General features: G+C 38.2%; 3 protein-coding genes across 5 annotated transcripts in view; all 3 read right to left on the minus strand.

Moving 5' to 3' along the window:
- The window catches only part of srsf1b (serine and arginine rich splicing factor 1b), a 7,769-nt gene extending 5,756 nt beyond the window's left edge, over positions 1–2,013 (minus strand). Inside the window, exons 1-2 of the mRNA XM_016274927.1 lie at positions 1,598–2,013; positions 959–1,149 (exon numbers count right to left, since the gene is read on the minus strand). Of these exons, the coding sequence (XP_016130413.1) occupies positions 959–1,149; positions 1,598–1,788 (382 nt within the window). The 5' untranslated portion in view covers positions 1,789–2,013. The remainder of the gene's footprint in view (positions 1–958; positions 1,150–1,597) is intronic.
- A 309-nt stretch (positions 2,014–2,322) lies between these two features.
- On the minus strand, positions 2,323–8,925 carry LOC107587228 (GPI transamidase component PIG-S-like). Of its 2 annotated transcripts, none has more exons than XM_016274926.1 (12): positions 8,858–8,925; positions 8,467–8,606; positions 7,399–7,510; positions 7,185–7,274; positions 5,830–5,921; positions 5,505–5,742; positions 5,292–5,434; positions 4,435–4,549; positions 4,194–4,339; positions 3,914–4,014; positions 3,613–3,823; positions 2,323–3,497 (listed from the first exon to the last, which is right to left on the minus strand). In XM_016274926.1, exons 1-12 carry the CDS (start codon positions 8,874–8,876, stop codon positions 3,219–3,221), a joined length of 1,686 nt encoding a protein of 561 aa, XP_016130412.1. In that variant the 5' UTR covers positions 8,877–8,925; the 3' UTR covers positions 2,323–3,218. The 2 variants fall into 2 exon arrangements, with proteins under 2 accessions (XP_016130412.1, XP_016130411.1); XM_016274925.1 differs by lacking the exons at positions 8,467–8,606; positions 8,858–8,925 and adding exons at positions 7,578–7,717; positions 7,969–8,036.
- Positions 8,926–10,718: 1,793 nt separating this feature from the next.
- LOC107587231 (fructose-bisphosphate aldolase C-like) overlaps positions 10,719–14,014 on the minus strand; it is an 18,251-nt gene continuing 14,955 nt past the window's right edge. For both annotated transcript variants that reach the window (XM_016274929.1, XM_016274928.1), the window contains one exon: positions 10,719–11,653. In XM_016274929.1, the coding sequence (XP_016130415.1) occupies positions 11,561–11,653 (93 nt within the window). In that variant the 3' untranslated portion in view covers positions 10,719–11,560. The remainder of the gene's footprint in view (positions 11,654–14,014) is intronic.

Genomic DNA, 14,014 nt, shown 5'->3' on the forward strand with positions numbered 1-14,014 from the left:
TTTTTTTTTTTAGTTAGTTAGTTGTAATTCTTGGCTGAATATATCTAGCAGGTTTTAAAAGCCCTTTAAAATTTAAATATGAACACAGTTTGGATTAAATAAAAGTAGTCAAATGTTATCTCCTGTATAGACTTTACTGTACAATGACTTAATGTTTTCTAACGTGAGTTAGATCTAGTAACATCTTACAGTGAGTGAACAATATATTTTTAAAACATTCATTAATGTTTGTGAATGTTATTTAATACAAACACTTAATCACTCATGTTTGTTCATTGTGCATTAAATAATTTTAACAGATTGAACTTTGAAATGAACCCTAAGAAGAAGAATTGCCATATAAATATTGTTTATTGTTAGGTCATGTTATCTAACAAATAAAATCTTATTGTAAAGTGTTTTTAATACTACAGTTTCCATCTATTTGATATACACTTAATATTTGTAATCATATCGAAATTTATTATAAAAGCTGAGGTTTGGTATTTACTGAAAAGTTATATTTTAGCTGGTGTCAATGATCTTACGTTGCATTTGGTCAGACTCAGCACATTGCTTTACTTAAGTATATTATATTTTCCTTTCACAGCTGCAGACTGAGGAAGATCCTGAAACACACCAGCAAACCCTAAACCAGACAACAGTTTACAGATGTTTTTCAGCGGCCGCAGAACTATGACTTTTGGGTGAAACTTGTTTACTTTTTCCATACTTTTATTACTTGTGGGAAAACTTGAAACACTTTTAAATAAGTATAAAGCATTGGTTTTGTACATTTAATTTTTGTTTAACGTTATTAATAAAAATGTTGTTCAATTAGCATGTTTTTGCATTTTGCTTTGGTACCGAGAACCATGGATTTTCACTGGTATCGGTACCGAATACTGACATTTTGGTACCGTGACAACACTACTATATTGTATGACAAAGATGTGAGAAACTATGCCTGTCCACTCACCTGACACTATGACCCTGTACTCTGAACGCCTGGATGGAGGGCCATATCTGCCTCTGGGAGCTCCAACTCCACCACCACCTCCTCCACCTCCACCTCTTCCACCTCCCCTGCCACTCCTTGGGAACTCCACTCGAAGACGATAGCCATCATAGTCATAGCCATCTCGTCCATGTACAGCATCCTCTGCATCTCTGTAGACCGAAAATAATCAGTGCACAGAAAAGTGATGCACTTATAATCCTCATGGTTTACACGCAAGGCCGTTTGCGCATGCGCAGAATGTTTTTACTCCCAATCCAATGGTATTTACAAATTTAGAGCGTTTCATTAAAAAAAAAAAAATTATATATATACTGCATACTTAGGAGTTTTGTATACTTCTCAGAATTTTAGTTTAGCTGATATAGACATTACGTAAACTTCCCTACTTCAGTGTTACATAAGTTAATATAACTTAGTTGACGGATTTGCGCGCCTCATATGAGCACTTCATTTAGAAGACTAGTATTTGCGTATAAAACACGTATTTATATCATATAGCAAGTTAGAGAGATAACATCGTCTTGTTGACTATTCATTTAGTAACACATATACACGTAGTTTTGGGCTAGGCTGGGTTTGTGTTTAACGTAACGTTACCTCGGGTCCTCGAACTCCACGAATGCAAACGGCGGACCTCCTCTTCTGTTTTTAAGGTCGATATCCCGAATGGCTCCGTATTTATAAAACACATCCTCTACGTCCTTGGTGCGAATATCGGGGGGTAAATTACCTACGTATATCCGACAGTCGTTGTTCCCTGCAGGCCCTCGAATTACACCGCCAGACATTTTCAACCAGAAGTCTCACAAACGCCGTTGAGAATTTGTAAGGATTCGTTAGGTGATATGAAAGAAATCCTTTAGCACTGCTGTATCTATAAACGTTCACCAACTAATGCTACTGGTTACATTCAAAACGTTTATCTACCAAAGAAAAACAATACGATCCCTCCCAATATGGCGCCGTCCCTTTCTCCCTCAGCACACGCTCGCGACGCTCCGCGGAAGGATACGTGCTTGGCAGTACTGCGGCAGCTTTCACGAGTTAAATTGAAACCATGTCATTTTTATTTTGCGTTAAAACATTATGTGATCTGCATTTGATCGACATCACAAATCGTGTATCGGCATCAATGTTACACCCATTCAACCTGATCGAAGGTGGCGTAATCGTTTTAAACCTGCATGACTATTTCTTCGTCTGTTAGGCAGAATGTGAGGGACTTAGTCTGAAATAATCTCTTTTTAAAATTAATGAAGGGTCATTAAGACTGTCATAGTGCCTAACATATTTTTTCCCCCGTCACACTATTTTAAAACGACGATAAAATGATGATATAGTGTAACATGTCCCTTTTAAAATGCTTTAGTCATTTGTTGCAATTTTAATGCACCAAACCAGTATCTACTATCTATATATCTATATATATAGAGTACAGTCAGCTACTATATTATTTTGTGCAATGAACAATTCGAATTTTTGGTTGTTATTATGGGAATATTCTGGCAAAATATTAAAAACATTAAACTAATATACTTGTCATCAATTCTGTGAATGGTGGAAATTCAGCATGAAAAATACTTCCACTTAGTCCCTGGCACATTTGGTTTTTAGTTCAATTGTAAAACACACAGCTAAGGCTGAAATTTTGCATAAACACCAGATTTTCACATTTGAAATTAATACAGCTGTAAATAACACATCCTCACATTGTGGCATCGTTCCTGGATCTCTCTACAAACCCTTTGTAAAGTTAACACACACATCAAACCAAACATTCTGAGAAATTATTATAATATGTCATTAAACATAACCTAATGTTCTTTTTTTATCTTGCATGTTATTTTTGTTGCAACTATGAACCACAATATGCCTAATAAACCCTCACAAACCTGAGAAAATGAGATAATGTCCCAGTGTTACAGTGTCAAAACAAGAAGACATGCAGTGCACTTAATGTGGACAAAGAGAGAAATTACACATTGCACTCAAACAGAATTAATCATTTCACTCATTCATTGTTCAGTACAGCTGCCTTTGTAAATTAAAGCATATAATCCAGATTTCATATCAGTTCGTTTTCATCCGATGACGGACTCTTGGTCTAATAAAAAAAAATTAATGTACACCACACACATCATCTTTTAATGAATCAGTGTGTTTCTGTACATGCTACACAAGTGCAGCCATTAGTGTGCATCAAACAAGCAGTGCTTTCTCAGTCACGTTTGGCTTGTTTATCTGCTAGCCTTTGCTTAGCTTCACTCACAGTTTTCAGTAGCGAGAGCACAATAGGTACACACATGGGTAAGAAAAGAGGAATGTAGATGGCGAATTTCTGATCGTCTGGAAAATAAAGAAGATGCAAAAGAGATGGGTCAAAAAAGGCCCTCTCTGAAGCCAAAATGGCCTCCCTGCTGTAATGGAGCGCAAAAGCCAAGTTCCCAGCCTCCAACTCGGCGACAGCAGACTGGAGCGACGTCACTGCACTGGAAACCTGTGCGAGAAATAATAGCAAAATTTTGCATTTTATAATTCCTACTGTTCAGGACAAAACATTACAGCGGAACTATTTCTTTATGTGATGAACTATGAACATCTGGACCTCACACCTGCTGTGCGATGTTGTCATTGATGACGATGTTTCCAATCTGGTCGAGGAGCTGAGCGAGAGAGGTGATGGTGGTGCTGGCGGTGGCGATGTTCTCCACACTGCGGCTCCACAGGAGTCGGTCCAGCTCCCAGTCAGCCAGTCCAGCGCTGCCTGGACTCTGCAGCACAAAGCCTGTGGGAGGATGCGTACGCTGCACTCCCAGCATGAGCCTGGAAACAGAAGAAAGAAAGTGAAATGAAACACTTTCATCTGGGTAGACAGGCATTTTTACTTAAATGTATTCAAGTCAAAGTACTAACCGTAATTGTGCCAAGAACACACCCATCACTTTAGCCATATTAATGTTAATATCTACAGGACGTTCAGCTTCAGGTCCGTACATTTCATTCACATTGTACACCTGGGGATGTAGATGACAGATGAAAGAGAAAATATAGGCTTGTTTGCAACATCCAGCACATTCACACCATTACATATTATTCCCAATATTTAATAAAAGTACGGAAGCCCTGAACCGCAATGTGAAAAAAAACAAAAAACACAATAATCTATGTTTAAATGAATATATCTGGACAATACCATAATGCCGCCCCAACGAGGGCTGTGAAAGGCGTTAGAGGGCACCTCCCTTTTGCTGTGGTCTCTGATGTAGAGAGGAGAGTGGTGGGCATCTGGCACATACAGCAGGAAGTTCAAGACAGGGTTAGATGAAGCTGCATTGGAACCTGCGTGAAAGAGAATACCAGTAAGTGTAAATCTACATCATGGGCTTATACGGATCATTAAAAGCAGATCACATCAGTTATAGGTCAAATCTTACCTAGTCTGGCCTCAACAGGGTTGATAACATGTGACAGGCTGTCTGCACCGAGTGTATATGCTGACACACTGTTGTCAAAACGAGGGTTCACACCCAGAACGGCATAATACAGAATCTGAAAAGATCAACCACAACTGACAAATAGCAGAGGAGAATTTTAGCTGGACAGTATTTCCAAAATATTATATCAAGAATGAGAATTACATGTTATATACAACACACACACACACACGTACATATACATGTACACACATACATAATGAGTTATGTTTGTTCAATGTTTTGCTCAATGGAACTCTGTTGGAAAGCTGTTGATATTAAATAACCACACAGTAATACCTATTTTTTTTATTAAATTTAAATGAAAGGAAACAATTAATTTTATTGTATTATTTTGTTCTTGTATTTGAAAGTTGATGAATGCAAACCAAAAAAAACAAGGAATTCATAACAAAGGAATGATATATCTGGGATCAGTGAATGAGAACTTCAACTTTAATGTGAAAGTGTGAAGAATATAAATTAAAAAAATAAAAAATATTAAAAGGCTTAAATCAACAACTAATATTATGAAATATTAAAATTCTGACTCCAAATACTGACTGAATGAGTCTCAAAACTGTTGTAAAATATTCTCTTGCACCACTCCATGTTTCATCATTTCTCTTATGAGTAAAAAAAAAAGCAGCTCTAATAGTTCTGCAAATTTATCTGTTGTTGCATAAACAGTACAGCAAATTCTCTACGGGTGGACACACATTTGTAACCGTTGCAAGGTACAGAATATTCCGTCAGCCCTGTGAGAAGTCACATTTGTTAGAGTCCACACAAACTACAATGAAACTGTTCTAAGGTACCTGAGAGTCCACTGAAAAGTTGGCTATAGGAGCAAGTTTGTTCAATAAAGGCTGAATGTAGCTTTGAACGGCACCCTCGATATCCCAGTGAAGACTGTGCGACTTTGGGTCTGGGTTGAGCAGACTGAATGTGATCTCATAGCCTAAAAGAAGGCGAAATTAGATTAAGAACATTAAATGAGTATGCTATTGAGAAAACAAGCCAATACTCACCAGGACTGGATTTGATGGTCCTCATGCTGTCTGCCATACTCTCCTTATTCACTTTGGTCATGCGGACACGGTTGCTCAGAGCAGCTACGATATCCTGGTGACCGAAGGACATGGTGCTTACCACCTGCTTCACGTCCACGTCCAGATTTGATAGGACTTCCTTCAGACTCCAAGAACTTGTAAAGGGAGGGGAACGTAGCAACGCAGTGCGCCGTTGCCCTACATACACTTTTACATCCTGAAAGTAAACAGCCAGAATGAGCTTCAGAAGGGATTTCAGTATGGATTTTTTGAAAAAAAAATACACAAATGCTCTGAATCTTACCACTGGCAGAAGGGCCGAGGACTCAGGGATCACATACACAACCACAGACCCACAAGAATTCTCAGAGAGCATGTGTAGGGATAGATCTGCCTCTGTGGAATGAGAAGTAAACAGCTCAAGGATAGATAAGTACCATTAGAGAAATTAACTTACTTTTAAAAATGAGTGATAAAACCTACATTTTCGTTCCGTATAATACGGAATCGTCCCGTATTTAAAGGGACGATCATATGATGCTTTTTTTAAAGATCATTATTTTGTGTATTTGGTGTAACAGAATATGTTGACATGCTTTAATGTTCAAAACACACATTATTTTTCAAATACTGTACATTATTGTAGGTCCTCTATGCCCCGCCTCTCTCAAACGCTTCGTTTTCTACAAAGTCCCTCCTTCCGACAAGCGCAGTCTGCTCTGATTGGCCAGCTGACCCAGTGCATTGTGATTGGCTGAACACCGCAAGCACTCGTCGGAAATGTAACGCCCCTTATCATAATCGCGAGCTTCATCTTTCAAAATAAATGTAAAGACAGAGCCCGAAAGGGGAACAGAGCGTGACAGACACAGTGATGAACCTGGTGTGTGTTTGTGATGTGACCCCGTCTCTCTCTCTCTCTCTCTCTCTCTGCACACAAACACACACGATGCGCAAAACTCCGCATTTGAACAGTCAATAGCAAATACTTAAACTAATAACAAAACAGTAGCTGATTCAGAAGCGCCAGATTGTCATAGCAAAGTCAGAATTACCTCCTCTCCTAGGTTCACGAAACGCTCGTCCATAAAATGCATTGCTGTTCTGTTGTAAGTGATCTTAAAGATTCCTAAATGCATCTACTTTCAGAAGGCCAAATAAAGTGCTTTTGCTTTCGTCTAGAAACACACAGCGTCTCCCTGACATGGCTGCTTCAACACTAACTGCGGTTACTGAAACCACGCCTTCTTTCTTTGCGTGAACATTTGGGCGGCATTATGCTAATATTTCCACATAGTGAGGTAGATATGTGGGGGCGTGTTAGAACGAGCCGTTTTAGGGGGGCGTGGCAGAGTCTTAACTTTGATAAAGAATATCTCTTTGGTTTTGAGACTTTAGTCTTTGCAACTTCAGGGATCTTATCTCTGCACAATCAGCTTGTAACACTCCAAAGAGAAAGGAAAACTTGAAATCGCATCATATGACCCCTTTAATAACTGACTAAATAATCATGTGAATGTTGTTTTTTTATTTCAAAAACTGTTGTTGAGCATTACATTTTCTATTATTTGTCTGTACAAAACACTGATGAATCCCCATAAAAAACGTGTTTATTTGTATACCCTAAAGAAATAATTAGCAACGAGAAATCCTCTCAACCTGCAGCAGTGGGCTGATTCAAGGCATCTTCCTCCATTATAGTGGCAGTGCGATACCTGGTTTCATATTTGTACCTCAAACCTGTTTTAGCTGGAGAGGAGAAGGGAACAATGTGTTCTGTATATCAATACATTTTCTGTTCTTTGTGTTTAACAAAATTTGTTCATTTTGTTTAGTTGAAGCTTCCAAATAGTTTCAGAAATCGATCACTTGCCATCAACTTGGTGCTCCTTTACATTGACATGACTAAGTGGAACCTTTTTCTGCTGTTCTGGGGTTAGTGTTCCTCGAGAGAAGACCACCTCGATATCAACGCTTAGCTGGAGCTGTCAAACACATGATAATGTCTCATTTCTGAACTCATAGTTTCACAGACATGATTCTGCGTGTTACCTGGAGGGAGTCGAGTTGGCTGATCTCGGAGTAAGGGAGCCAGGCGCGGTAGGTCTCTGTGGTCTTCCACCAGAGTGGGATGCCCACCACAATGACCACCGCAGCGATGGCAAGGACAGCATTTCGCACTCGCTGCTTTTCTGACCAAAACGATATAGCAGGGAATATTACTACATTGGAACTACATATTCACTGAAACTGAGGAAAACACAGAATGTGCTATTATACATTGACAAAAAAACATAGTGAGTGACAGTGACCCAACCCTGACTTTCAACATAACTAAACTAGCGATACGCTGACATTTGGCTTTAGTGTTTAACATGTGAACATTGAAATAATTTCGAAAGCAAAATAAGGAAATCGTTTTGAATTCATGCACAGGACTCACCAAGCTGCAGGGCTGCCATTGTTGCGGTGTGAAATGACTACCGCATACCCCGCTATTGGAGAATTCTATCCAATCAGACGACAGAAGGCGTCCAATCAGAGTTAAAGGCAGGCGGGTTTAAAGTCACTCGCACTTCTTCCATTTTCTGCCGGTTTGCGGTTCAAAAATAATGCCAGTTTTAAAGGGTTAGTTTACGGTTCACCCAAAAGAATAAAAACATAAAGTAAATAATTATAAAAAACTAAATGAAAACTAAAATAAATAAGCAAATCCTGTCTTTGTTTACTCATTCTCATGTGCTAAACCTATATGCGTGTATTTCTTCTGCAAATCACATTAGAAGATCGTTTGAATAATGTTGATAATGTTTTGGTTACCACCGACTTCCATTGTATGGACAAAAAACAGTGAGGCATTTTTCATAATATCTTCTGTCAAACACATGATAATGTCTCATTTCTGAACTCATAGTTTCACAGACATGATTCTGCGTGTTACCTGGAGGGAGTCGAGTTGGCTGATCTCGGAGTAAGGGAGCCAGGCGCGGTAGGTCTCTGTGGTCTTCCACCAGAGTGGGATGCCCACCACAATGACCACCGCAGCGATGGCAAGGACAGCATTTCGCACTCGCTGCTTTTCTGACCAAAACGATATAGCAGGGAATATTACTACATTGGAACTACATATTCACTGAAACTGAGGAAAACACAGAATGTGCTATTATACATTGACAAAAAAACATAGTGAGTGACAGTGACCCAACCCTGACTTTCAACATAACTAAACTAGCGATACGCTGACATTTGGCTTTAGTGTTTAACATGTGAACATTGAAATAATTTCGAAAGCAAAATAAGGAAATCGTTTTGAATTCATGCACAGGACTCACCAAGCTGCAGGGCTGCCATTGTTGCGGTGTGAAATGACTACCGCATACCCCGCTATTGGAGAATTCTATCCAATCAGACGACAGAAGGCGTCCAATCAGAGTTAAAGGCAGGCGGGTTTAAAGTCACTCGCACTTCTTCCATTTTCTGCCGGTTTGCGGTTCAAAAATAATGCCAGTTTTAAAGGGTTAGTTTACGGTTCAACCAAAAGAATAAAAACATAAAGTAAATAATTATAAAAAACTAAATGAAAACTAAAATAAATAAGCAAATCCTGTCTTTGTTTACTCATTCTCATGTGCTAAACCTATATGCGTGTATTTCTTCTACAAATCACATTAGAAGATCGTTTGAATAATGTTGATAATGTTTTGGTTACCACCGACTTCCATTGTATGGACAAATTAACAAATGGTCTGGCTCAGTTTCGTATTTTTAAAGGGGTGGTTGATTGCGATTTCACTTTTTTAACGTTAGTTAGTGTGTAATGTTGCTGTTTGAGCATAAACAATATCTGCAACGTGACGAAGCTGAAATTTAAATGCAAACGGAGATATCGTCTTTTAAAATTCTGGCAGTTTAATGCCTACAAAAACGGCTGGTAGGGACTACAACGAGTTACTTCCCGGGTTCGTGACATCACAAACCCAGATAAACCCCGCCCTCGGGAAAAGACCACAAAGGGAGCGAGGCCATGCTGCTTTAGAGAAGAGGAAGAGAAAACTAGAAGTGCACGTAAAAATCTATTCATATATGAATCGCAATCCTAATGGATTCACAAGTTTCAAAATCAATGTTCTAAAACAGCGGTTCTTAATACTGTTCCTCGCGTCGCCCTGCTCTGCATCTCTCTCTCTCTCTCTCGCTCATTCAGCTCAACTCCAACAATGAACTGTTCCAATTATACACTTATTTACACACAGCTATGAGAAGTGTTAAACATGGATGCGCGTGCAGTTGCCGTACTGTATTAAAGCTTTAATCAGGATAAAACTGTATATTAAAAGCTAACATAAGCAGTAGCATTTACAAATAACAGCGAGATCTAAAAGTATGAGACACCATCAAACAAAAAACATAAGCCTACCATTAAAAGCCGTGCTTGCGCAGGTTCTGTGTGATCCTCTTCAATAATAAGATCCGCTTCTCAATTGATGGTAAACTGATAAGCGATATTAAGGACGCCATTGTTTACAACACAACCGGAGCACATGCCGCTGAGGTGAGGGGCGGGACGATTAGACGTGCACTAGAGGCGGTTTAGCCAATCACAAGACACTGGGCTAGCTAACCAATCAGAGCCCATCGCTTATTTCTGAGGGCGGGGCTTCTTAAAAGAAGGAAATGATCAGCGTAGAGAAGGGGCAGAGCGGTGTGGAATAAAGGTAAATTATGTGAAAAATAATGTGTTTTTTTTTTTTTAAACAAAGCATTAACATGTTAGACTGCACCCCATAAACACAATCAAGCCTAGAAAAAAAACACTGAACCACCCCTTTAATATTGTGGAGAAAATATTAATTCATCATCATCAAATCTATATTTTTGGTAATTAAAAGTAAACATTTTTACAACAATTAGGTATTATTTTATCAAGCACATCTAATTGGTCTCACAACACAAACATTGGATTCGTGCCTCCAATGCTTTAAAACCATTATGGAACTCCAGAGTGTACCATATTTGTGAAATGTGCCGCCATTAATTTTAGAAACAGTTAACAGACCCATTAAATTATGCTGGGGGTCTGTTGAGGAAAGCTCAAATGGAATGAATGTGTAAATGTGAAACTAAGATATGGCTCAAAATGTGTGCAACGGGTGTATGAAATAATAAACCTGCATAATAATAACAAACAAAATCTGGGGTTTTACAGTACTTTATTTGAGTTTTTACTATCTGACACACAAAGTGCTTAGAGAACATCAAATCACAATATCACATTTTGTCAACAGAGCAGTGAGTGCTCCCCTCCCCAGGGGCTCCACAGTTTGGTTTACTCCACCGTTTACAACCAATAGAAGTTATTATTCATGTAGGAGAGGGAGAGCATGATACACTCAAGCACACAACACAACAGAGCACAATTTGAAAATAATGGTCCTTTTCAAACTAATATCGTTAGTACTTTATATTAAATTTCTTGAACCGTAATCACACAGCCCAAACAATCATATTATATGTGAACACAACGCAAAATAATATTTCTCAGAGTCTGGTGGAGTTATTCATAACTAGCAATTACATATTACTCCATTTCATTCCCAATTATGATAAACTGCCCCTGCTGGCACACACTGATCTGAAGTCAGTATTCACATCTTCCACACAATCATCGTGAGGACCGTCAACTCTAGTGGCTGGTGCCTGAATTGGAATGACTTATGTTGGAATAATAAAAACTGAACGCCTGACATATACATCCATTTAAAACCAGCTAACGGGCCACAAAAAAAACTGTTTTTTTGTTTTTGTTTGTAGCATGAAATCACACCTAGAATAATAATATCCTGCGTACCTTTCTATTTCTCCTCTCCATTTCTAAAGATTAATACATTTTAAATAGATACATTATGAGACATTGTAATGACAACCCTACAGTACAGAAGACAGCGCAGGCCTGTGATTGGTTGGTGACAGGAAGGGTAGCAGCTGTGCACTATACTATTGGCTGGCGGAAGCTGGAACGATGGGATGCAGAATGTTCAGTAGGCATGATTGGCCACGTACAGGGACTGTCCTGCTGATTCACCGGTTCCAGAGGAGATGTACTTGCCTTGAGCAGCCAATCCATTAGCCTGAGGAAAGTTCACAAAAGGTCAGTTTATTTGGTCTGAATCAGCAGTTCACATTGACAAAGAACAAAACAACTGTAGCCTATCAATTCAAACCGATTCAACTGCTAGCTCTATTGTTAATAATTTGATCATTTTTATTATATTATTTATTATAAAATATTATTTAAATGTTATATTATTTCATATAAAATTATATATCATATTTACATTAGAGTTGGGGTACTCAGACTCGTACTCTGATTCGAGTCCAGTCTCGAGTACAACTTATAGTGGACTTGGACTGGTATTTTGGGACTCGAAAAACATTTCCGATTCCAGCGACAGTCGATGGAAATCTCTCTGACTCGATGCATTGTCACGAAAGTGCCATTCAGTATTTGCATGTGTTTTTAAGTCTTGCCAGTACTTACATTAGTTAAGTATTAGGTTTTGCTGTTGTATTGAAATTATTGCTTTTTTTTTTTTTTTTTTAAACATGCTGTCAGCTTCTAACGTCAAAGAAAAAGAATGTTTCTAACATCTTTGTGGCAGTAGTTTTTATGGGTCGAAAACCACCTTGGGTGAGCATTATTTTCGAATAATGCAATGACCCATCGTCAATTATTCCTTACATAAATGTAATTTATTAACTATAAATGCATTCAAAAATAAAACAGTTGCGAGTTGGCAGAGAGTTATGGAATGTACATGTAGGTCTTTTATACACAGTGTGTGCCATTATAAAGACTAGGTTTATTAAATGCCGTCTACCCTGTCTAAGGTCTAACCATTCATCATATAAAACCCATACAGCCACAGAGATAAGAGGTGCATTTTTTGCACCAAGCTACCCCAGTTACCACATCCCCCATTTAAATTGATGTTGCCCTTTTCTTCTTGTAAAGGTTAAAACAAGTTTAAAGGGATAGTTCACCCAAAAAAGAATATTTGATGTTTATCTGCGTACCCCCAGGGCATCCAAGATGTAGGTGACTTTGTTTCTTCAGTAGAACACAGACGAAGATTTTTAACTCAAACCGTTGCAGTCTGTCAGTCTTTTAATGGAAGTGAATGGGAATCACGGCTTTAAGAGTAAAAAAAAAAAACATACATAAACAAAACCAAATTAAACCCTTCGGCTCGTGATGATACATTGATGTGTAAAGACACGAAACGATCGGTCTGTGCAAGAAACTGAACAGTATTTATATCGTTTTTTTTTTACCTCTGATGCACTACAATGTCTGAACGGTCCTGAGCGGTCCTGAGGGCCTCCTTAACAGCAGGAGCTAATGCATCTTCTTCATAAGTCTGCGATCCGCCGTAAAGCAAGAAGAAGAAGAAGAAAAAGACACGTCACATGCCAGCTGTCGAGGACGGGCTCAGGACAGTTCAGACATTGTAGTGCATCAAAGGTAAAAAATTATATAAATACTGTTCAGTTTCTTGCACAGACCGATCGTTTCGTGTCTTTACACATCAATGTATCATCACGAGCCGAAGGGTTTAATTTGGTTTTGTTTGTATATGTTTTTTTTTACTCTCAAAGCCGTGATTCGCATTCACTTCCATTATAAGACTGACAGACTGCAAAGGTTTGAGTTAAAAATCTTCGTTTGTGTTCTACTGAAGAAACAAAGTCACCTACATCGTGGATGCCCTGGGGGTAAGCAGATAAACATCACATTTTTTTATTTTTGGGTGAACTATCCCTTTAAGATTCTGACAAACAGTAGTATGTAGTTGGACTCGGACTTGAGTCCGACTTAGCCCATTTTGGACTCGGACTCGACTTAAGTGGACTCGAACCCAACACTAATTTACATAATTCTATATACCGTCTATATTAAATTATACATAACATTTTCAGTTCTTTAACATAGCTATGCATATATATGGTTTAGTGATGCATCAAATCGAAACAGCAAAACTGAAATTTAAGTTTTCATTTTGCGCAACTATATTTCTGTAATTGCGTAAATGAACTCTGTATGCTGTTCTCACATGATAAATGAAACCAGTATTTCAGCTGAACAAATTTACATCTTGCTACTTTAGGATCCATTTCGGTCACAATGAAGTGCATTGACACTGCTGACATGTTTACCTGCTGTAGTGTGCATAAAATAGATGCATCATTGGAGAAGCTCTAATTAAAAAAAAACCGCTTCAATCAATGGTTTCAGCTTTCTTAAACAATTTTGGTTAAAACTGAATTTTTATTATTTGTTTGCTGTTATGGCTGAATGTTTTTGGTTGCTGAAATTTCAGTACATCACTAATATTATATGCTAAATAATTATTCTAATTAATTCAAATAACTGTGTGTGTATATATATATATATATATATATATATATATACATATATATATATATCAGTA

Source organism: Sinocyclocheilus grahami, unplaced genomic scaffold (genome assembly GCF_001515645.1).
Source record: "Sinocyclocheilus grahami isolate Dianchi unplaced genomic scaffold, SAMN03320097.WGS_v1.1 scaffold91.1, whole genome shotgun sequence".
NCBI lineage: Eukaryota > Metazoa > Chordata > Actinopteri > Cypriniformes > Cyprinidae > Sinocyclocheilus > Sinocyclocheilus grahami.